Genomic DNA, 25,454 nt, shown 5'->3' on the forward strand with positions numbered 1-25,454 from the left:
ATACACAGTGTGTCCACCCATATCCTGTCCACCGCCATTAACTTGAGAACAGCGGCAGCTATAGGCATAGAAGTGGTGTCTAGGTATAGTAAAGTATCCATGCGCTACACAATGAAACCACCTATAGCGCCACCTGGTGGAAAACAACGGAGTTAGCATTTTTATCTTGAAAACGGAACGAGAGAGAGAAAAATAGTGAATTACAAAGTTGTAGGGCATCATCAATACAAATCAACACCTTGCATACAGAAATGCTATAAGAACGTGTAAAACGGGTAATTACCCTATTATGCAAATAAGTGTGCAACATCCTACCTGACGAAATACTGTAGACTGCTAATAGTACATACTGTACAGTAAATGGGATTGTTCAAAGGGTTGCCTAACAGACCTCTGTTACGCTGTTTTCTCCAGCACGACTCATCCGTGTGTAAGCCGACCGTTTTAATTTCCCATCCATTGTAATTATTGGGGGGGGGGTCATGTCTTTCCTCTCCATCCCCCTTGGTCACGATTCCCATTAGTGAGCTTAGTGACAGTTAAGTGCTCCATTAGTCAGCGTCTCGCAACGTCTCCGTGTTGGAGATCGCGACCATACGTACGCACGTTTTACACGTTCTAATCATAGCATTTCTGTATGCAAGGTGTCAATTCACATTGAACTGATGATGCCCTACAACTTTGTAATTCACTTTTTTTCTGTATCTCGTTCCATTTTTGGGATAAAAATGCTAACTCCGTTGTTTTCCACCAGATGGCGCTATAGGTGGGTTCATTGCGTAGCGCATGCCTACTTTACTATACCTAGACACCACTTCTATGCCTATAGCTGCCACCGTTCTCAAGTTAATGGCGGTGGACACACTGTATAGTACTGTATATATTATGTTACTAGGGCTTATTTTTGGAGTAGGGCTTACATTTCAAGCATGCTCTCAAAATCCCGAAATATTGGGCAAGGAATGGTGTGGGCATTTGGGAGGTACTTGTTATTTTAAGACCACCCATGGGCTCATTTTTAAACTAATAAGTATTCCATTTTAAGATCATAAATTTGATGGGAGAAGTCTCACCGAAGAGGCGGACATGGCCTTGTAGGGTTGCTACTCTCTTAGGTGCTCCTTACGTAGTGACGTATGCTGATTTGCATACTTATTTCCCATGAATCATTGCCAATAAGACTCCATACACCTCTTACTAGACAATGCGCCCAGACTCCATAGATGCCTGGGTCCTGGAGCGACACTTTCTGGTGGCTGACATTGATCATGGTGACGGGTGTGTGGAGATGGTATTCCTTGCAAAGCGTTGGATCGGGATTATTTAGGAATATTAACTCTTTCTGCAAAATTCTAAGCCTTGTCGTCCCCCCCCTCTCTGTGACAGACCCTTCTGCATTACTTCTAGGGGAGTACTTCTTGTGGATCAGTGGCCATGAGTGCGGCAATGTAGAATCCGCAGGGGGTGCAGTGCCCTTTTATTATATATTGGTCTGGTTTTAGAAACCTTCATCCAAGTTACTTCATTTTAATTAAATTGAAAACAATATAATTGTTTTGATGGGGCTGAAGTATTTAAAAAATAAATAAAAATCTAATCTTTTCTTCTCTGCCTCTTTCCAGTGGTCAAAACATGACCATAATAGATAAAGTGTCTTCAGTGACTGCAACATGCCGGAACCAGCTTTACAAGCCAATGGCACCATCATCCGTAGACAAAGACACAGGTTCGCCAATTTGGGGTGTCGGATCATCCCCAGCTAAAATCCCTCTTGGACCAGTACCCGGCGCTGCCGTGTATTCAAGCTCATATGTTCCTGAAAAGCATGTGCCTTCAGAGCAGAGCGATCCACGTAAGACCTGCCTCGTGCAGATTTCTTTTCATGTTTCCAAGGAGAAGTAATGGCCATATGTTTTGGGTTGTTTTTTTCTTTACACCTACTTGTAACTGATTAAAAAGCTGTTACGTTGGCAATATGTGTAAATTCATGTCTTGCTGTCTTACGAAGCCAAATGTATTACATAATAGACCTATACATTTTAGGTGATCTGCTTTATAGCAGGGGTACCCCAACATTTCTTACCTTGAAACCCATAACCGATGCAAATAAATCTTAGAAGCTCCCCTGTTTACCTCTATTTAAGGTGATATAATGCTCCCTTTTTAAAGTAATAATCCCCAAAGTCCTCCCCTATTGATCAGTGATGGCGCTTCAGTTCTATTAATGCCCGGTGTGCCAACTTTATAAAGTAGCAATGGCCTCCTCTTTAATGTAATGCTACTTTAGTGGCCTTTCAAAAGTAGTGATGTCCCCTTTACAAGTATTAATACTCAGCGTACCCTTTAGAAGGTAATCTTTGTCCTGCAATACCCTAAAAAAGTAGTAATATACCCCTTTTCAGTGTCCCTAAACAGTATATTCTCCAAAAAAATTGTAATAGTCAGTGCCTACTTTTCAAAGGAACAATACCTTAGAAGATGAGCGGGGAGGGGAAATATCCTCCCCTATACTCAGCCCCCACCCCCTTCCCCATTGGATCAATGCTTTTTTGGCATTAAAGCACAGATGGAGCAATCCGGTTAATGATCTGGACACAGACACCCTATATGTGCCCCTGCCATGTTGAAAGGCATCTGCAGCCAAAACATTAAGTTGACAGTAGTGTCTGCATCAGCAGTACGTGTCAGAACATCATGGAATACGGGTTTAGGACCCTCTGTCTTTATAGCAGAATTTAAGTTGTTGCTTGGTTTTTGGGGGGGGGGGGGTTATTTTCTTTTTGGGGGGGGGTAATGATTGCTTGTTTTTGGCCAGCATTCCATTAAAGGCCAGAAAATGCTATACTGTATGTTTGTGTATTTCTACGAAGTAGATCAGTCCTCATCCTATGCTTGCCTTGTTTGGGGACCGCTCCACAGTCTTAGGCTATGTGCGCACTAGAGATGTGAAGTTTCTCGAGAAAATCTTCTCGAGAAACTTCTGGGAGTGAAGATTTGCTGAACTCCGGAAAAAATCCGCGGCAAAACCGCATGCGGATTTGCCGCGGAATTGCCGCGAAATTGCCGCGATTTTCCCGCGGGTGGTTCCCTGCGGATTTTTGCAGGCTGTACTGCAGAAATCCGCGGGATACCTGCGGATTTAATGGACATGTTCATTTTCTCAAGAAAGTTTCTCGAGAAATTTCCGCACCGAAACTTTCTTGAGAAAAATCCGCACCAGTGCGCACAGCTTTTTTTTTTTTCTCATAGAATTTCATGGGAAATGTCTGCACAAAGATTGCAGACATTTCTCAAGAAATTTCCGCGGCAAATCCGCGGGTATTTTGCTCTAGTGCGCACATAGCCTTAGTGTAAATGGCACAAACAGTTATTGTGTCCCCCTCCTGCAACCATTATTATGATTATTTTACCAATCCCAACATCCTGCTCTCATTCCAGGAGAGATAATGCTCTTCAATTTTTCCAATAAGAAAGACTTATAGTTTAACTTGAACTTCCATACACCAGCCATCCTTTTGTGGGCCATTGGTAATGAGAACCGGTCAGAAACCTTTACTCCCAGATTCCCCACCCAACCACTAATGATTGAGTAGCTCTTTAAAAGAAAAGCCAGTCAACCCATTTGATCCAGAAGGCCGGCTCCAGCAGAAGTTGCTTTTTTGAAGAAGTTGTGTGGAAATGCATCATCATCAGACCCCAATGCCCTACTACCGTAGCTTCTCAGCCTTCCCCCTCCCCAGGCTGATTTGACTGATGAGTGATCATGTACCAAAAACAATTCACCAGGGGAGGGGGAAGGCTGAGAAGCTACGGTAGTAGGGCATTGGGGTCTGATGATGATGCATTTCCACACAACTTCTTCAAAACGCAATTTCTGCTGGAGCCAGGCTTTGGAATCAAGTGGGTTGACTGGCTTTTCTCTTAAAGGGCTACTCAATCATTAGTGGTTGGATGGGGAAAGTAAACATTTCTGACCGCTTCCCTTTACAATTGGCTCAAAGACTGGAGAGCTGGTGGCCACTTGGTTCATGTCTACTTACGTGCACTTTTGAAGTTTGTTTGACTTTGAAATGAATGAGTGTAGTAAGGGGAAAAATACAAGATAATTATCTCACCTGGAAGGAGAGCAGGATGTTGTGATAGTTAGTACCAGCAAAGGGGGTTGTATATTGGTACCTCACCTCTTATATCGGTCTCCTTGCCTCTGGGATTTGTTATATAGATTGTTATTAAAGGGAATCTGTCACCAGATTTGGCCCCTAAAGCTGCAGCCACCACCAGCGAGCCCTTATATACAGCATATTGGAACACTATATAAGTGCTCAGGTTGCTCTTTAGAACATTAAAAAAACACTTGGAGGGCAATGCAGTCCGATGGCTGTCACTGCCCTCTGGCCTGCTGCCTCCTCTCTACTGCAATCTTCATCCTCCTTCTATCCCGTCCAGTGTGGATGACATGATCTACATCGGTCAGCATTGCAATCTGCAAAGGGCAGATCAAAGTACTGTAATGCGCAGGCACGAGGAAAGGTTAAAGGACATCCATACATGCGCACTACAAGACTTTGATCTGTCCTGAGCAGGACCTCAATGGCGGCCAGTGTAGAAGTCATAGATCGTGTCATCCACACTGGGCAGAATAGAAAGAGATCGATCGCAGCAGAGATGAGGCCCCGTATTAGAGAGCAGCGACACCCATCGGACCAGACCGCCCCCTAGGTGAGTAGTCTAAAAGTGGTGTTTTAGATTTTACAGATCGGCCTGGGCTCTTATAAGCAATATTCTAGAATGCTGTATATAAGAGCCCACTGGTGCTGGCTGCAGTTTATAGGGCAAATCTGGTGACAGGTTCCCTTTAAGTAAGGATGTTCATCAGATGGAATCAAGTGATTGGAGTCTGTTCCCGAGAACCAGTAGTTTCTGATTTTTAGGCTGAAGCATGGTGTCCAGCCTGGCTGTGTTTCTCCGACCCAATGTATTAGCTTTACGTGCCGATGCTCCAAGGTTGTGGAGTTCAGGGCAGGAGACCAGCAGTTGGCTGGGATATTATGGTCTTTACTTGCTTTTTGATTCAGCCATAACCTGATCTGTGCCTCATTACACATCACCATCTTTTTATGTATTTATTTTGTTTTTTCAGCATCGGCCGTTCCTGGGGATGGCATAAATCCACCACAAAAGATCCTTTTCCCGGCAGAGAAACTGAGACTGAAATGGCAGCGGATACAAAAGGTTGGAGCTGGTCTCCAAAACCTTGGCAATACTTGCTTTGTGAACTCTGTGCTGCAGTGTTTAACTTACACTGCGCCTCTCGCGAACTACATGCTCTCTCGGGAGCACTCCAAGACTTGTGAGTATGACTCCTCCTATTCGCTTCACTTTTACTCAGCCGGTTAGTCGGGTCGGGCTGCCCCCTGCTCAGCTTTTATGGCTGCCGGACCACCCATAGCATGCTGTTCACTGTACCTTGCTCAACAGCATGCTGGGTGTTGTAGTAGTGCAGTAGCAGCCATTGATCAGGTGGTTGTTTGCTCCTGTTTTAGGCTTTTTAGCAGATGATAGTATTGGGGTATGGCGTCCTACAGGCGCACCTTCTAACAGATCCCTAGTGGGAAGCTGAATACTTGACTGAAAGCCTGCAGCGAGGGAAATTGGAGGAAAGGGGGTTGCTTTTTTTTATTTTTCCAATTCAGTTCCTACTTCTGATCTCCCGTTTCCTTTAATGTTTCTAGCTGTAAGTTCTTGATGCTAAGCAGCACTGGCTTCAAGCAAGATTGCAACCTATTGCTAAACTTTGTCCACTATAATCCTTGCCAGTGTCAGCAAACTTGCCCCGCTGTGCTGCGACCATTAAGTCCTTCCTTGAGCAAAGGCTCAGGAGAGCAAACGCTCACGTTATTTGGAGTTTTTTGGCCCTGGACTCAAGGAGCAGCCCAGGATTTGGATGATACAGCCACCATTTTGGGCAGGTATATATTTTCTGCACATCCAACAACTACCACCTGAAATAATCTCTATTGGTTTGTTTCTATACCAAGCTTTCTTATGGTGGAACCGTGCACATTGAGTACCCCCTCTATATGCCCACGTTACCCGCCCATACTGTGTAATAGGAGACGTTATCCTGCTGTAATATGTGCACAGTAACTTTAGTAACCCATTATTTACCTCCAAAACCCAATTCTTGCAGAAATACAGGTATGGGATCTGTTCTTCTGAATGCTTAGGTGTGTTTTTTTTTTTTCTGTACACATCCTATATATTAATATATTTCCCCAATACTGCCCTCTTTGCACTTTTTCCATCCTTTTTCTTTACTGTACAGCTATCCTCAGCTACAAGACCCCATACCTGTATACCCCAATGATTCTTGGTTACACATGATGAACCCATTATGCTGTTCAGCAGGTATTATGTTTAACAAAGCCTATTCCCTGACCGTTTTTCTTATTTTCCCAATGCAAGGGTTGGTCACTATAAATAATGAACGCCTCCCCTCAACATGCGGCCAGTGGGGGGAGATTACACTGCTATAACAAAATACAGGATTAATGCACATGATAGTATGGAAAAAGGCACATTGTAATCCATGTAGATGACCATATTACAACCATATGTCAGTATTGGATCCGTTTTTATTGTCTGTGTGGCAATAATACCACTAATTGATAGACCAAGGGTGCTGAATATTGAAAAATATATACAGAATATGTATTCTGCACACTTTCACAGGGCCCCCAGTGTTTATATCCCGACAAGATTGCTTAAGGACCTTTATGACATATCATGTGATGTGACCAAAGGGCTCTTAAAAAGCTGAAGAGACAGGTGTGTATAAACATATATATATTTATTTTTTTTAAAACATAAACCTGTCTCCTCTTTAGCTTTTTAAGAGCCCTTTGGTCACATGATGTGATTGCTTAAGGACCTTTATGACATATCATGTCATGTGACCAAAGGGCTCTTAAAAAGCTGCAGAGGAGATGTGAGTGCACGATTTTATTTATTATATATAATATAATATATAAAATCGTACACTCACATCTCCTCTGCAGCTTTTTAAAGAGCCCTTTGGTCACATGACATGATATGTCAGAAAGGTCCTTAAGCAATCACATCATGTGACCAAAGGGCTCTTAAAAAGCTAATGAGGAGACAGGTTTATGTTAAAAAAAATTGTGTGTGTGTGTGTGTATAATATATATATTATATTATCCTGTCTCTTCTTCACGTCATGTGACCAAAGGTCTCTTAAAAAGCTGATGTCACAAAGGTCCTTAAGCAATCTTAAGGGTCTCGTCTGGCACCACTCTGCCTCTCAGCCCTGTGTTCCCTGCCGGTCTCCTGACCTAAACAATGTCATGTGATTGCTGCAGCCAATCAGTCTTTACGCAGCACCCTGGGGCCATTAATAAGGATATTTGTTTTGGTAGTCGACAATTGTCCAATGGCTAGTACAGAAATCCTATTTGATATTGTAATTCTCATGGGTTTTATGGATGTGATTTATTTTATGGTCTCCGTTGACTTCTATGGCCAAAAATCAGCCTCCTGTGACTCTAGGTGTCCTCATAGAATATTGCTCTCATGAATTAAACCATTATTTGGGTTAGTGCGCGTACATGATTGCACGAGTTGTAGAGACCAGACGGACATAACAGGGGTCCCCTGAATTAGTCCTAATGTGTATAGCTGGACTAGTCCGGGTATCTGGTTTCGTTGTCCGCTTGTGTGGCATGTTGTCACTTTCTCCAAACTCGTTCTGTGCAGTACTCTCACATAGAAGCTCTCGGCTCTCCTGATTGATTTGCTTTTAGTCCATATCCGGAGAGCGCTGTTGGAGCACTCTTTCTTAGACCTCTGCATTCTATTCCTCTGTTATTCCTCTTGGAAATATGAGCGAATGACAACCACTGCTCCAGAAGTGTTCTTCTAAAAAAGACTCATCGTCAGAATGAACTTTGTAAATGTTTTTGTTTAAAGGTCCTGATGTAGCACTACTAGATGAAGGCTAACAATAAGCCACAAAGGAAGAATATGGTCCATAATCGTACTAAAAGATTAATATTTATGTAACGATTTAATTTGGGTTTGCAGAGTGTATTACATACAAAGTAAAAAAGGAAATCTTCAAGAGAAATGGTCGTATCCCTCATTGACTTGCTGAAAGTGGAAAAACCCTTTTAAGCTATTACTGTAGACGCCGGGCTCTGGCTCCGCATCTTCTTTTCCCTTCACATTTAGTGATGAGATTGATTCTGTGGGGTTCGGTACTTGTAACCTGCAGTCGGACGCTCGGATGAGCGTGACCAGAGTGTAACGGAAGTCAATCGGGAACTTGAGCATTTCTTTTTCGCTCCTAATTGGGAGACCCAGACAGTGGGTGTATAGCTACTGCCTCTGGAGGCCGCACAAAGAACTACACTTAAAAGTGTAAGGCCCCTCCCCTTCTGGCTATACACCCTCCCGTAGGAGTACGGATTCCTCAGTTTTAGCTTTGTGCGCAAGGAGGTCAGACACGCACGCATAGCTCCATTGTTTTTAGTCAGCAGCAGCTGCTGACTATGTCGGATGGAAGAAAAGAGGGTCTATACAGACTCCCAGCATGCTCCCTTCTCACCCCACTTATGTCGGAGGTGTTTGTAAGGTTGAGGTACCCATTGCGGGTACGGCGGCAGGAGCCCACATGCTGATTCCTTCCCCATCCCTTTTTACAGGGCTCTGGGTGAAGTGGGATTTACCGGTCTCCAGGCACTGAGACCGTGCTCCATCTACAGCCCCTGGAGAAGATGCTGGATGGAGCGGAGTACATCAGGGACATGGCCCTGCTTCCTTAAGGTACTCTGTGTCCCCGTGCATTTGGCGCTCACACCGCAGCATGCTGGGTGTTGTAGTGCGCCGGGGGACATCAGCGCTGCGGCGCCTGTGCCATGGCCTCATTCAGCTTAGCTGAAGCAGGCACACTTATGGGAATCGGCCGCGCCGGCCGCTGGGACTGCGGCACGGCTGGCACTTGTAGTGCGCCGGGGACTTCAGCGCGGCCTGCGCTTTTACGGCGGCCGCGCTGATAACTACAGTCCCCGGCTTTTGCGGCCTGCTTCCGTTCGTTCCCGCCCCCAGACCTGCCAGTCAGGAGAGGGGCGGGACGCTGCCCACGTCTAGACTCGGTCGCGCCGGCCGCTGGAACAGCGGCGCGGCTGGCACTTGTAGTGCGCCGGGGACTTCAGCGCGGCCCGCGCGTTTACGGCGGCCGCGCTGATAACTCGAGTCCCCGGCTTTTGCGGCCTGCTTTCGTTCGTTCCCGCCCCCAGACCTGCCAGTCAGGAGAGGGGCGGGACGCTGGCCAGTGCATCAGCGCTGAGGGCTGGAGTCGTTTTTACATACTCCAGCCCTCACAGTCAGCACAGAGGGGACACTGTTCCCGCACTTTTGTTGGGGAACTCCCACGGACCGCCCCTCTCCACAGACGCCGGCAGCCATTCTTGCTGACACGCTGAGCTGCAGAGGGGAGCCGGGGAGACCCAGACAAGGCATTCTGCAGCCTCTTACCCGCTGTTCAGCGGGCGGTAAGCAGCCCTCAGGGCTCACCCCCTCTTGTGCTCGTAGTATTCTTAGTATTTTGTTGCTACAAATACTTGGTATTACATAGCGCTGGTCGCCCTTTGGCTATAGACTCTCTCACATGCAGAGAGCCAGCAGCATGTCGCCCGTAAAACGCAAGGGTGCCAAGGCACAGACATTATATGCTTCCTGCACCGCATGTGGGACTTTTCTACCGGCAGGCTCCACGGACCCCCATTGTGTGCAGTGCTCGGCCCCTGCGGCGCTTGCACAGTCGGGACCTCTGCTGGACGTGTCCCAGGGTGTACCACCTGTGAATGCTGTCCAGGTGACAGGAACTGAGTTTGCAGCTTTTGCTGACAGAATGTCTCTCACTATGTCACAAATTCTTGACACATTGCGAGCTAGGCCTGTACTTCAGACCACGGACACTGTGCATGTATTGCCCCCTGGTCCCCCTCAGCTCCTAGCTCCGGGACGGGCATCTACACCTCAGGGTGAAGACTCTGACTCGGACGATGGCCCCGGGCAGCCTAAGCGGGCTCGTTATGACGGGCCTTCACATTCATCTCAATGGTCTGGATCCCAGCGGGATGAATCTATGGGTGATGAGGCGGACGTAACTGATCAGGATTCTGATCCTGGGACCGCTCTCAATCTAGATACACCAGATGGTGACGCCATAGTTAATGATCTTATATTTAACATCAATAAGATGTTGAATATTTCCCCACCAGCTCCTCCTGTAGAGGAGTCAGCTTCGCAGCACGAGAGAATCCATTTCAGATACCCTAAGCGTACATTAAGCACTTTTCTGGACCACGCTGACTTCAGAGACGCAATCCAGAAACCCCACGCTTATCCTGAAAGGCGTTTTCCTAAACGACTTAAAGATACACGCTACCCTTTTCCCTCTGAAGTGGTCAAGGGTTGGACCCAGTGTCCAAAAGTGGATCCTCCAATTTCCAGGCTTGCAGCTAGATCCTTGGTTGCTGTTGAAGATGGAGCGGCACTTAAAGATGCCACTGACAGGCAGATGGAGCTCTGGCTGAAATCCATCTATGAAGCGATTGGAGCGTCATTAGCGCCTTCTTTTGCGGCCGTATGGGCACTCCAAGCTATCACGGCCGGGCTTGCGCGAGTCGACTCAGTCACACGTGCATTTGCCCCGCAGGTAGCACCATTGACCTCGCAAATGGCGGCATTCGCGTCGTACGCGATTAATGCTGTTCTGGACGCTACAAGCCGCACGGCAGTGGCGTCAGCCAACTCAGTTGTTTTGCGTAGGGCTCTGTGGTTGAGACATTGGAAAGCAGATTCTCATTCCAAGAAGTGCTTAACCAATTTGCCTTTTTCTCGTGACCGATTGTTTGGAGAGCGTTTGGATGAAATCATCAAACACTCCAAGGGTAAGGACTCTTCCTTACCGCAACACAGACAAAACAAGCCCCAACAGAGGAGGGGTCAGTCTGGTTATCGGTCCTTTCGAGGACAGGGCAGGTCCCAATTCGCCTCGTCAAAAAAGACTCAAAAGGACCAGAGACGTTCAAATTCTTGGAGGTCTCAGTCACGCCCAAAAAGACCAGCCGGAGGAACCGTTGCCAAAACGACGTCCTCCTGACTTGCGGTCTCCGATGCCCACACCCGCGGTCGGTGGGAGGCTGTCCCACTTTGGCGACATTTGGCTAGCAAGCGTCAAGGACCGTTGGGTGAGAGATATTCTATCTCACGGGTACAGGATAGAGTTCAGTTCTCGTCCGCCAACTCGTTTCTTCCGAACTTCTCCACCACCAGACCGAGCCGATGCTCTGTTGCAGGCGGTGGCCGCTCTAAAGGCGGAAGGGGTGGTGACCTCCGTCCCTCTTCAGGAACAGGGTCACGGTTTTTACTCCAATCTGTTTGTGGTCCCAAAAAAGGACGGATCGTATCGTCCCGTCCTGGATCTGAAGTTGCTCAACAGACACGTAAAAGTCAGGAGGTTCCGGATGGAATCCCTACGCTCCGTCATAGCCTCAATGTCTCAGGGAGATTTTCTAGCATCAATAGACATCAAAGATGCGTATCTCCACGTGCCGATTGCACCAGAGCATCAGCGTTTCCTACGTTTCGTCATACACGACGAGCACCTACAGTTCGTAGCGTTACCCTTCGGTCTGGCAACAGCCCCCCGGGTCTTCACCAAAGTCATGGCAGCAGTAGTAGCTGTTCTGCACTCGCAGGGTCACTCGGTCATCCCGTATCTAGACGACCTGCTTATAAAGGCATCCTCTCAAGAAGCATGCCAACACAGTCTGAAGGTGGCGCTAGACACTCTCCAGACTTTCGGGTGGATTATCAACTTTCCAAAGTCTCATCTAACCCCGACCCAATCTCTGACTTATCTTGGCATGGAGTTTCATACTCTATCAGCGATAGTGAGGCTTCCACTGGACAAGCAGTGCTCGCTACGGACTGGAGTGCAATCTCTCCTTCAGAGCCAGTCGCACTCACTGAGGCGCCTCATGCATTTCCTAGGAAAGATGGTAGCAGCAATGGAGGCAGTCCCGTTCGCGCAGTTTCATCTGCGCCCTCTCCAATGGGACATTCTGCGCCAATGGGATGGGAAATCGACGTCCCTCGACAGGACTGTCTCCCTCTCTCAGACTGCCAAGGACTCTCTACGTTGGTGGCTTCTCCCCAACTCATTGTCACAGGGAAAGTCGTTCCTTCCCCCGTCCTGGGCAGTGGTCACGACAGATGCGAGCCTATCAGGGTGGGGAGCGGTGTTTCTCCACCACAGGGCTCAGGGGACGTGGACTCAGGAAGAGTCCACCTTGCAGATCAATGTTCTGGAAATCAGAGCAATCTATCTTGCCCTGCGAGCCTTCCAACAATGGCTGGAAGGCAAGCAGATTCGGATTCAGTCGGACAATTCCACGGCGGTGGCGTACATCAACCACCAAGGGGGAACACGCAGTCGCCAAGCTTTTCAAGAAGTCCAGCGGATTTTGACGTGGGTGGAAAGCAGAGCGTCCACCATATCTGCAGTTCACATCCCAGGCGTGGAAAACTGGGAAGCGGACTTTCTCAGTCGCCAGGGCATGGACGCAGGAGAATGGTCCCTTCACCCGGACGTGTTTCAACAGATCTGTTGCCGCTGGGGGTCGCCGGACGTCGATCTGATGGCGTCACGGCACAACAACAAGGTCCCAGTTTTCATGGCACGGTCTCACGATCACCGAGCGCTGGCGGCAGACGCCTTGGTTCAGGATTGGTCGCAATTCCGACTCCCCTATGTGTTCCCACCTCTAGCATTGTTACCCAGAGTTCTCCGGAAAATCAAGTCCGACTGCCAGCGAGCCATACTCGTCGCTCCAAATTGGCCAAGAAGGTCGTGGTACCCGGATCTGTGGCATCTCACGGTAGGCCAACCGTGGGCACTACCAGACCGTCCAGATCTGCTGTCTCAAGGGCCGTTTTTCCATCTGAATTCTGCGGCCCTGAACCTGACTGTGTGGCCATTGAGTCCTGGATCCTAGCGGCCTCAGGTTTATCTCAGGGAGTTGTTGCCACAATGAGACAGGCTAGAAAACCATCCTCAGCTAAGATCTATCACAGGACGTGGAAGATATTCTTAGCGTGGTGCTTGGCTCAAGGGTTTTCTCCCTGGCCATTTGCATTGCCAATTTTTCTTTCCTTCCTGCAGTCTGGGTTGGAAAAAGGTTTGTCCCTTAGCTCGCTTAAGGGTCAAGTCTCCGCGTTATCCGTATTCTTTCAGAAGCGCTTGGCACAGCTTTCTAAAGTACGCACGTTTCTCCAAGGAGTTTGTCATATCGTTCCTCCTTACAGACGGCCATTGGAACCCTGGGATCTGAACAAGGTTCTCCTTGCTCTTCAAAAGCCGCCTTTCGAGCCCTTGAAAGAGGTTCCCCTTTCTCGGCTTTCACAAAAGGTAGTTTTTCTTGTAGCGGTCACATCTCTTCGAAGAGTGTCCGAGCTGGCGGCGTTATCTTGCAAATCTCCCTTCCTGGTGTTTCACCAAGACAAGGTAGTACTGCGTCCAATTCCAGAGTTTTCTCCCAAGGTGGTTTCTTCCTTTCATCTCAATCAGGATATCACTTTGCCATCTTTGTGTCCGCATCCAGTTCACCAATTTGAAAAGGGTTTACATCTGTTGGACCTGGTGAGAGCACTCAGGATTTACATTTCTCGCACGGCGCCTCTACGCCGTTCGGATGCGCTCTTTGTCCTAGTCGCTGGTCAGCATAAGGGATCGCAAGCTTCCAAATCCACCCTGGCGCGGTGGATCAAGGAACCAATTCTTCACACATACCGTTCTGCTGGGCTTCAGATTCCATCTGGACTGAAGGCCCATTCTACCAGAGCCGTTGGTGCGTCCTGGGCGTTGAGGCATCAGGCTACGGCTCAGCAAGTGTGCCAGGCGGCTACCTGGTCGAGTCTGCACACGTTTACCAAACACTATCAAGTGCATACCTACGCTTCGGCAGACGCCAGCCTAGGTAGACGGGTCCTTCAGGCGGCGGTGGCCCACCTGTAGGAAGAGGCTGTATGACAGCCCGTTCATGTGGTATCTTTTTACCCACCCAGGGACTGCTTTTGGACGTCCCACTGTCTGGGTCTCCCAATTAGGAGCGAAAAAGAAGGGAATTTTGTTTACTTACCGTAAATTCCTTTTCTTCTAGCTCCAATTGGGAGACCCAGCACCCGCCCTATCTGTTTTTAGGGTTTCGTTTTTTCGGGTGCACATGTTGTTCACGTTGTTTCTTAAGTTCTCCGATCTAGTTATCGGATTGAATTTGTTTTTGAAACTGTTATTGGCTTTCCTCCTTCTTGCTTTGGTACTAAAACTGAGGAATCCGTACTCCTACGGGAGGGTGTATAGCCAGAAGGGGAGGGGCCTTACACTTTTAAGTGTAGTTCTTTGTGCGGCCTCCAGAGGCAGTAGCTATACACCCACTGTCTGGGTCTCCCAATTGGAGCTAGAAGAAAAGGAATTTACGGTAAGTAAACAAAATTCCCTTCTTTTCCATTATACTCGGGTACTCGCGCGTCCGACTGCTGGTTACAAGTACCGAGCACCCTAGAATCATAAGGCTCGCTCATCACTAAATGTTAAGGGAAAAGATGTGGCGCCAGAGCCCTGCGTCTACAGTAATAGCTTAAAAGGGTTTTTTCGTTATCGCTCCATTGGGAGACCCAGACAATTGGGTGTATAGCTTCTGCCTCCGGAGGCCACACAAAGTATTACACTTTAAAAAGTGTAACCCCTCCCCTCTGCTATACACCCTCCCGTGCATCACGGGCTCCTCAGTTTTTATGCTTTGTGCGAAGGAGGCACACATGCACGCAAGCTCCACAATTTAGTCAGCAGCAGCTGCTGACTATATCGGATGGAAGAAAAGTGGGCCCATATAGGGCCCCCAGCATGCTCCCTTCTCACCCCACTCTGGTCGGCGGTGCTGTTAAGGTTGAGGTACCCATTGCGGGTACATAGGCAGGAGCCACATGCTGTTTTCCTTCCCCATCCCTGCAGGGCTCTGGGTGAAGTGGGATCCATAATCGGTCTCCAGACACTGGGACCGTGCTCCCTCCGCAGCCCCTGGGGAATCTGCTGGACAGGAGCTGGGTATCGTCAGGGACATGGCCCTGCTACTGTGAGGTACTCTGTGTCCCCTTGGGGACGGCGCATGGAGCGCTTGTGTCAGAACACGCTGCAGCACTGCTGGGCGTGTTAGTGCGCCGGGACTACCGCGCTGACCGCGCTTGTTTGCCGGCCGCGCTTATAACTCTAGTCCCCGGCTTCTGCGGCCTAGTACCGCATATTCCCACCCCCGGGCCTGCCAGTCAGGGGAAGGGAGGGACGCTGCACTGGAAGATTCCCGCACTTTCTAGGGCAAGGTGCTCTGTGTCCCCGTTGGGACGGCGCATAAAGCACCTTGGGCCCAGACGCTGCAGCGACTGCAGCGTGCGTATGGGTCCGGGACTACCGCGCCGACCGTGCACGGCCGGCAGGCCGCGATTTTAACTTTAGTCCCCGGCTTTTGCGGCCTAGTATGGGATTCTCCCGCCCCCAGGCCTGCCAGTCAGGGAAAAGGGCGGGACGGTCGGTATGACGCCGACAGTGAGGGCTGGAGTACACTGAGCTGTCCTCCGCTCCCCTCACTACCCACGCTGGGGCACCAGATTCCCGCACTTTTTGTGACAACGCCCACGCCTCCCTCCTCCTCAGAGAACGCCGTCAGCCATGTTTTCAGCAACTTCTGGCTGCAGCTGAGGGAGACCCGGGGCAGAGAATCTGGTGGCCACAAGCCACATCCGCAGCCCCTGGGGGAATCTGCCGGACAGGAGACGGAGTATCGTCAGGGACATGGCCCTGCATCTACAGGTACTCTGTGTCCCCGTTGGGACGGTACATGAAGCACCTTGGCCTCAGACGCAGCTGCGACTGCGGTGTGGATTTTTTGTCCGGGACTACCGCGCCGACCGTGCCTGTTTGCCGGCCGCGGTTTTTACTTTAGTCCCCGGCTTTTGCGGCCTAGTGTGTTAAACTCCCGCCCCTGAGCCTGCCAGTCAGGGAGAAGGGCGGGACGGTCGGTATGATGCCGACAGTGAGGGCTGGAGCACACCTCGTTGTCCTCCGCCCCCCCCTCACTGATCACTATAGGCCACCAGATTCCCGCACTTTTGTGACTACAGGGACAGAGCCCTGCATCATAACGTACTCTGTGTCCCCTGAGGGACGGTGCATGCAGCATCTGTGTTACAAACGCCGCAGCGGTTGCTGACTGGTTTGTGAGACTGGGACTACCGCGCCATGTCTGCCGGCCGCGTTTTTAAATTTAGTCCCTGGCTCTTACGGCCTAGTGCCATATACTCCCGTTCTCGGGCCTGCCAGTCAGGGGTAACGACGGGACGGCCGACTGGACGTCGGCAGGGAGGGCTGGAGCATACGTTGGTATCCTCCTTCCCCCTCACTGAGCACTGGGGGGACACGCGTTACCCTTTTCCCCCCTGACGTGCTTAACGGTTGGGCTCAGTGTCACAGGGTGGATCCTCCAGTCTCTAGGCTATATCCGTAGTATTAGGGGCAGATGTCCATCTCTCACGAATGCCACTGACGGGCAAATAACGCTTATGATGAAATCCATCTATGAAGCCATAGTCGCATCTTTTGCTCCAGCCTTCGCAGCCGTGAGGGCACTCCAAGCTATCTCAGCTTCTCCGGCTGAGATTATTGCGGTTGCACATAACTCTGCCACGCAGGTTGTGTCCTTCACTTCTCAGGCGTAGGTTTTTTCGTCCTACGCCATGAACGCCGTTCCTGGACTCTGCGAGCCGTACAGCGGTAGCATCCACCAATTCAGTGGCAGTCTGCAGGCCCATGTGGCTACGTGAATGGAAGGCAGGCTCTGCTTCCAAGAAGTTCTTAACCGGTTTGCCATTTTATGGCGACCGTTTGTTTGGCGAGCAATTGGATGAAGTTACTAGACAGTCTCGTCCTTGCCGCAGTCCAAGACCGATGGGTGAGAGACATTCTGTCTCACGGTTACAGGATACAGCTCTGCTCTCGTCCTCCGACTCGTTTCTTCAGAACATCTCCACCCCCCCGAGTGAGCCGATGCACCTTTTCAGGCGGTGAACACTCTGAAGCCTCGATGTCACAAGGAGACTTCCTACCATCAATTGACATCAAGGATGCTTATCTCCATGTGCCGATCGCACCCAAGCTTCAACGCTTTCTGCGTTTCGCCATCAGGGATGAACACCTTCAGTTCGTGGCACTGCCATTCGGCCTGGCGACAGCCCCACGGGTCTTCACCAAGGTCATGGCAGCAGTGGTGGCGGTCCTACAGGGCCACTCGGTGATCACTTACCTACACGATCCTCTAGTCAAGACACCCTCCTGGGTGGCATGTCAACACAACCTGGCCATTGCTCTGGAGACTCTCCAGGGGTTCGGGTAGATCATCAAAATTCCAGGGTCAAAGCTGACACCGACCCAATCACTGACTTATCTCGGGATGGAGTTTTATACTCTCTCAGCAATAGTGAAGCTTCCGCTGCATAGTCAGCGTTCACTACAGACAGGGGTGCAATCTCTCCTTCGGGCCCAGTCACCCCTTGAGGCGCCTCATGCACTGTCCCAGGAAGATGGTGACAGCAAGGGAGGCAGTTCCCTTGCGCAGTTTCGTCTGCGTCCGATTCTTTCGGACACCGCAAATGGGACAGGAGGTCGACGTCCCTAGACAAGAACGTCTCTTTCCCTTGCAGCAAAACCTCTCTTCAGTGGTGTCTTCTTTCCACTTCCTGGGCGAAGGAAAATCCTTCCGGCCCCCAGCCGGGGCTGGGGTCACGACGGACGCGAGTCTGTCAGGGTGGGGAGCGGTCTTCCTCCACCACTCGGCTCAGGGAACCTGGACTCCGACAGAGTCCTCCCCTCGGTTAAATGTTCTGGAGATAAGGGCAGTGGATTTAGCCCTAAAGGTGTTCCAGCGGTAGCTGGACGGCAGGCAGATCCGAATTCAGTCGGACAATGCCAAGGCAGTTGCGTACATCAACCACCAGGGCGACACGCAATCGTCAAGCCTTCCGAGCAGTTCGGCAACGCCGGACGTCGATCTAATGGCGTCTCAGCACTACAACAAAGTCCCGGCATTCAGGGCTCGGTCCAAGGATCACAGAGCTCTGGTGGCAGACGCGCTAGTTCACGACTGGTCACAGTTTCGACTGCCTTATGTATTTCCTCCTATGGCACTACTGCCCAGAGTGTTACGCAAGATCAGGTCAGACTGTCGCCGCGCCATCCTCGTTGCTCCAGACTTTCCGAGGTGATCGTGGTACCCGGATCTGTGGCACCTCACGGTGGGTCAACCGTGGGCACTCCCTGACCGACCTGACTTGTTGCCTCAAGGGCCATATTTCCTTCGGAATTCTACGGCTCTAATCCTCACTGTGTGGTGGCTCCTAGCGTCATCAGGGATATCTCCAGATGTCATTGCCACCATGAGACAGGCCAGGAAACCAACGTCCGCCAAGATCTATCACAGGACTTGGAGGATCTTCTTATCCTGGTGCTCTGATCAGGGTTTTACTCCCTGGCCGTTTGCCTTGCCCACTTTCTTTCGCAAAGGGTGGCCTTCCTAGTGGCAGTCACATCACTCAGACGAGTATCTCAGCTGGCAGCGCTGTCATGCAAAGCCACCTTCCTGGTGTTTCACCAGGATAGGGTGGTTCTACGTCCGGTCCCGGCCTTTCTCCCTAAGGTATCCCCGTTTCGTCTTACCCTCTTGGGTCCGCATCCAGTTCACCAATGTGAAAAGGATTTGCATTTATTAGATCTGGTGAGCACTCCGGCTCTACATTTCTCGCACGGCGCCTCTGCGCCGGTCTGATGCGCTCTTGTCCTTATCGCGGACCAGAGTAAGGGATTTCAGGTTTTCAAGTCAACCTTGGCTCGGTGAATCAAGGAACCGATTCTTGAAGCATACCGTTCTTTTGGGCTTCCGATCCTGCAGGGCTGAAGGCCCATTCTACCAGAGCCGTCGGTGTCCTGAGCATTGCGACACCAGACTACGGCTCAGCAGGTGTGTCAGGCGGCTACCTGGTCGAGTCTGCACACTTTCACGAAACACTATCAGGTGCATGCCGATGATTCGGCAGATGCCAGCCTAGGTAGGCGAGTCCTTCAGGCGGCAGTTGCCCACCTGTAAGAGGGGGCCGTTTTTCGGCTCTTTTTATCGAGGTATTTTTACCCACCCAGGGATTGCTTTTGGACATCCCAATTGTCTGGGTCTCCCAATGGAGCGACAAAGAAGAAGGGAATTTTGTTTACTTACCGTAAATTCCTTTTCTTCTAGCTCCTATTGGGAGACCCAGCACCCGCCCCTGTTCCCTTCGGGCTGTTGTTCTTTTGGTCCATGGTTTCAGTTCTCCGAACATCCTTCGGATGGAGTTTACCTTAGACCAATTTATAAGTTTTCTCCTTCCTGCTTTTGCACCAAAACTGAGGAGCCCGTGATGCACGGGAGGGTGTATAGCAGAGGGGAGGGGTTACACTTTTTAAAGTGTAATACTTTGTGTGGCCTCCGGAGGCAGTAGCTATACACCCAATTGTCTGGGTCTCCCAATAGGAGCTAGAAGAAAAGGAATTTACGGTAAGTAAACAAAATTCCCTTCTTTTAATTTTCAGCAAGTCAATCGGGGATTCCAGCATTTCTCCTGAAGATTTGTGTCTGTGTTCCACTCTGCTATCCCATATGTATCCTTCAATAAAATTTTAATTTCTGTGTACATTTATTATGGACGCTGTGGTCACATTTTCTTCTCTTGTGGCTTATTGTTAGTTCTCAGATGATCAGTCCTTTTGGCCGTACCATCCTCTGTCTGTACACGCTTATAACCATGCAGTACGTATTTTACATATTAATTCAAAGGTGTACAGATATTAATTCATCCGGTATTTCTCTAATTAGTCGGAGACGAGCTGCCAAAACTTGCAGGTCATGGACTAGGACTTTCCCCATGGGGATTTCCACAGTGAAAGGGTGTAGTCGTCAGTAAGAAACTGGAATGGTTTTATTACTAGACATTGTTTAACTTTTTTTTTTATATTGTTTTCGGGTGCTTAATGTTTTCTTCTTTCCGTCTTTGCTTTCAGGTCATGAACAAGACTTCTGTATGATGTGTGTGATGCAGTCTCATGTAGTTCAGGCCCTTTTTAACTCTGGAGGAGTCGTCAAACCTACTAGTGTCATCAATGATCTGCGACGTGAGTTTCAATTAATATTATTGACTAAAAGGAGAACGCACACACACACACACACACACACACACACACACACACACACCCGCTTAAGCATGCAAATCATATGCATGCAGTCATGTGACCACACCCCCCCTCCTCCTCCTCCTCCTCCTCCTCCTCCATAGGGATTTTCCAGGGAAACCTTAGTGTGCACATGGCACGCTCACAAGTTAGCAGTTAAATGGTGACTGCAGACTTTTCCTCTTGCACTGGACAACCCCTTTAAAGGGAACCTGTCAGATCCAATATGCACCCAGTACCACAAGCAGTTCTGGGTACATATTGCTAATCCCTGCCTAACTGTCCCTGTATACACTAGCATAGATAAAAGCATCTTTAGAAAAAGTATTTCTTCAGCGCTCTATTGGGAGACCCAGACAATTGGGTGTATAGCTACTGCCTCCGGAGGTCACACAAAGTATTACACTAAAAAGTGTAAGGCCCCTCCCCTTCTGGCTATACACCCCCCGTGGGATCACGGGCTTACTCAGTTTTAGCTTTGTGTGCGAAGGAGGTCATACATCCACGCATAGCTCCACATTGTATAGTCAGCAGTAGCTGCTGACTATCTCGGATGGAAGAAAAGAGGACACATATAGTGTCCCCAGCATGCTCCCTTCTCACCAGATGGTGTTGCAAGGTTGAGGTACCTATTGCTGGTACAGAGGCCGGAGCCCCACATGCTGTTTTCCTTCCACATCCCCTTGGAGGGCCCTGTGGAAGTGGGATCTGTCGGCCTCCAAGCCCTGAGGCCGGGCTCCATCCACAGACCCAGAAGAACCTGATGGATGTGGAGCACGAGTACTATCAGGGACAAGGCCCTGCATCGGTCAGGTACTCGGTGTCTCCGGCAAGCACAGCACGCTCCGGGCTTGCTGGGCGTTATAGTGCGCCGGGGACATTAGTGATGGGCTTATGTTGCTGCAGCCATGGCTGAGCGACGGGTCATGTTTAGGAACTTGCGCCGACCGCTCATACGGCGGCGGCGCTGATGTGACTTGTAGTGCGCCGGGGACTTGGCGCCGACCGCGCTTTTACGGCGGGGGCGCCTGTAACTTTAGTCCCCGGCTTCTGAGGCCTGGCACCGCTTCGTTCCCGCCCCCAGCCCTGCCAGTCAGAGGAGGGGCGGGACGCTGTACAGATCTCAGCGCAGGGAGCTGGAGTCTGCTTTGCATTCTCCAGCCCCCTCTCACTGAACACAGTGAGATGCCGGGTTCCCGCTCTTGGCTGGGGCTCGCCCACGGCCCGCCCCTCTGCACAGGACGTGGAAGAGAAGCCGGCAGCCATTATGGTTTCCACTCTGGGAGAACGGAACCAGGCACAGGTTTTTGAGCGACCTCATACTCGCGCTGGGCGGGCGATAGGCAGTACTGGTCCCACTAATACTGAAGTGGGCTTTTGAACTGTGTGCGGATATGCGATGCAGCACTGTACTGTCGCTATTCTGGGCATACTCTCCTAGATGGCTAGACAAGTGTTCAATGATTAGTCTGCAGTGTTTGTTGGCAGATTTGGCAACAGCAAAGTGCCAAGGCACAAGCTTTCATTGCCGCTTCGTTTGCAGGTGCTGCAATTGGGTTTATTGTCATGCTATACATGCACTATATGTCGTTTTTCTTGGCTAATGCACCTAGTTAAACAGACAATAGCAGCAGTAAGGCAACGCTGCCAAGGCACAGGCTCTCAATGCTGCTTGATTTGCTTGTACTGCAGTGTTTTTCTGTCATGCTTGTCTGCTATACATTTCCTGTATGTCGCTATCCTTGCCTCATGCTCCTAGTTAACTAGACAACAGCAGCAGTAGAGCAGTGGTGCCAAGGCACCAGCTTGCAAGGCTGCTGCATTTGCATGTGCTGGCAGTGTTTACTGTCATGTTTGTATGCGATACATTCACTGTATGTCGCTATCCTTGTCTCATACTCCTAGATATATAGACAATAGCAGCAGAAGGCCTAATGTGCTAAGCCACAAGTTTCAATGCTGCGTGTACTACATGTGCTGAAGTGTTTACTTGTACTTCAGGCTTGTATGCTATACATTCACTGTATGTCGCTATCCTTGTCTCATACTCCTAGATATATAGACAATAGCAGCAGAAGAGCTAATGTGCCAAGCCACAAGTTTTCAATGCTGCGGGTACTACAGGTGCTGAAGTGTTTACTTGTACTTCGTGCTTGAATGCTATACGTTCACTGTATGTCGCTATCCTTGTCTCAAGCTCCTGGATAAATAGACAACAGCAGCAGAAGAGCTAATGTGCCAAGCCACAAGTTTTCAATGCTGCGTGTACTACATGAGCTGAAGTGTTTATTTGTACTTCATGCTTGTATGATTATTTACTGTACGGTCGCTATCCTAGGCTATGCACTTAGATAGCTAGACAACAACAGCAGAAAAAGAAAAGGCCAATGAGGACTTTATATGTTGCTTGTACTGCATGTAATACGAGTCTAGGACCCCAGTGCGGGCAATTGCTTGACCGGGGTTTTCGGCTATATGTGGTTAAAAGAACCACCTGTGCTTCCTGCCCAGAGACAGGGACGAAATTGCAGTTTCTTTACGCTGTTATATTGGCTGTGACTATGGCTGACATCTTACAGTCTGGCAGCCCACGCAGACCTTGGGCAATATAGTTGCAATGCCCCTGGCCACCATGATTTGAGGAGCAGCTCAAGGCTCCAGGGTGGTTTTCACGCGTCCCAGGGGGCAGGCTCCGACACGGACGTCAGTTCAAGAGGGCCTAAGCAGGCTCGCTGGGAATAGCCCTCGACTCCATCAGTGAAAGAGTCAGCTTCACAGCAGGGGAGATCTCTTTTCTAATATCGCAAGCAATTGCGTACTCGTCTGGCCCTCTGATCCTAGAGATGCAGTCCAGAAACGCAACGCTTTTCACGATAAGCGTTCTCCGACCGTATTAATGAGACACTCTCCTCCCTGATTGGACAAGCGCTAGCCCAGGTCCAAATGTGGATCTCCCGATCTCCAGGCTTGCAGCTGGATCTATAGTTGTAGTGGTGGATGGGGCTTCACGTCAAAATGCCATTGACAGATAGATAGGTTCTGGCCGCAATCTGTCTATGAAGCTATCGGCAGGTCGGTTGCTCCGGCAGTCGCAGCCGTGAAGGCACTCCAAGCTATTTCAGATAGTGTTGCGCAGAGGGACGCTGTCACCGGTACATCTCGGTCTCAGCAGCGTCTGTAATCTCGCAATCGCCGCATGGCGAACCATGCTGTTAAGGCTGTCCGAGACTCTACGAGCCGGACGGCGGTGGCATCGGCCATCTCCGTATTTTTTACGCAGAGCCTAGTGGTTAACAGATTGGATCAGATGCTTCTTCCAACAAAGTGCTTAACCAGGTTGCCTTTATCTAGTGATAGTCTGTTGGTAAGGGTTGAATGAATTCATTCAACTGTCCAAAACGACTCAAAAGGCCCAGAAGGGCATAGATTCCTAGCAGGCTCAAGTACGCCCGGGGAAGGCAGCCGGAGGAATCGCTACCAAAGCGTTTTTTTCTCATAATTTTCAGCCTTCTCACTCCGCAACCGCGGGGAGCAGACTCCCCCGCTTTAGCGACATTTACCTACCACAGGTCAAAGGCCGGTGAGAGAGAGTCAGTTTGTCTCAAACTACCTCTCCGACCGAGACGAGGCTCTTCTGCAGGCAGGACGAGTGGTAATCCCTGTTCCTCTTCAGGAACCAGTTACGCCTTTTGCTTCGACCTGGTCGTGGTGCCAAGATAGGACGGCTCCTTCCGTCCCGTTCTGGAATTTAAACTGCTTAACAAGCACGTGACAACCAGGCGGTTCCGGAGGGAATCACTCCGCTCCGTCATTGCCTCACTGTCTCAAAGAGTTTTTCCTAACATCCATAGACATTAGGATGCTTATCTCCACGTGCCGATTGCTCCAAGGCACCGGCGTTGGCTACGGGCATATTTCGTTTTGTAGCCCTACCCTTCGGCTGGCGACAGCCCCACGGGTTTTTCACCAAGTTCATGGCAGCAGTGGGAGCAGTCCCGCGCTCTTACGGTCACTCTGTGATCCCTTTCTTGGACAATCTACTTGTCAAGGCACTCTCTTTTAGAAGCATGCCAACACAACCTGAACATGGCGCTGGACCCTTCCCAGAGTTTCGGGGAGGTCTTTGACTTCTTCTAAGTTGAACCCAATCGCTGGCATATCTTGGCATAGAGTTTTCACACTCTCTCAGTGATAGTGAATTCCGCTGGACAAACAGCGTTCACTACAGACGAGGGTGCAGTCTCTCCTTCAAGGAGGCGCCTCATCCAGAGGCGAGCTTTTTCACGCAGTTTCATCTGCGTCCGCATCATTAGAAGATTCTTCGCTAAGGGGAAGGAAGTCGATGTTCCTACACAGTAACGTCCCCCTTTCACAGACGGTCAAAGACCGTCTTCAGAGGAGTCCACTCTTCAACTCAGTGGTCTAGAGCTCTGGGCAGTGTATCTTGCACTGCAAGCTTTCCTGCAGTGGCTGGAATGCAATCAGAACCGAATTCAGTCGGACTATCCACAGGTGGCGTACACATTCCGGACGTACAACACTAGGAAGCAAGTCTTCCTCAGTCGCGAGGACGTGGACGCAGGGGAATGGGACCTGCTCCCGTTTGGCTTCAAGAAATCGGTAGCCGCGGGATGAGGACGGACGTCGACATCATGGCGTCTCGGCAACTACAAGGTCTCGATTTTCATGGCGGGAGCTCTGGCGACAGGCGCCTTGGCTCAAGATTGGTCGCAGTTCCAGCTTCCGATTGCTGCCGCACTATTCTCGTCGCCCCAGACTGGCCGAGGAGGTTGTGGTACCGAGATCTGTGGCATCTCACCGTCAGTCGACTGTGAGCATTACGTCAGGGTCACAATGAGACGGGCTCGCCAGCCGCGGTTTGCCAAGATATTCCACAACTCGTGGAAGATATTCTTATCTTGGTGTTTTGCTCAGGGAGTGTATCCCTGGCCATCGGCTTTGCCTACTTTGCCTGCCCTCCTGCACTCTGGTCGGGAAAACGGTTGGTCGCTCGGCTCCCTTTAAGGGCAAGTCTCGGCACTATCCGTGTTGTTTCAGAAGCGTC

The 25,454-nt window shown here is 50.0% G+C and overlaps 1 protein-coding gene across 1 annotated transcript in view; it reads left to right on the forward strand.

Moving 5' to 3' along the window:
* USP42 (ubiquitin specific peptidase 42) overlaps window positions 1–25,454 on the forward strand; it is a 224,336-nt gene that overhangs the window by 5,491 nt on the left and 193,391 nt on the right. Inside the window, exons 2-3 of the mRNA XM_075318050.1 lie at window positions 1,623–1,852; window positions 5,141–5,350. Coding sequence (XP_075174165.1) covers window positions 1,633–1,852; window positions 5,141–5,350 — 430 coding nt within the window. The 5' untranslated portion in view covers window positions 1,623–1,632. The remainder of the gene's footprint in view (window positions 1–1,622; window positions 1,853–5,140; window positions 5,351–25,454) is intronic.

Source organism: Anomaloglossus baeobatrachus, chromosome 7 (assembly GCF_048569485.1).
Source record: "Anomaloglossus baeobatrachus isolate aAnoBae1 chromosome 7, aAnoBae1.hap1, whole genome shotgun sequence".
Classification (NCBI taxonomy): Eukaryota; Metazoa; Chordata; class Amphibia; order Anura; family Aromobatidae; genus Anomaloglossus; species Anomaloglossus baeobatrachus.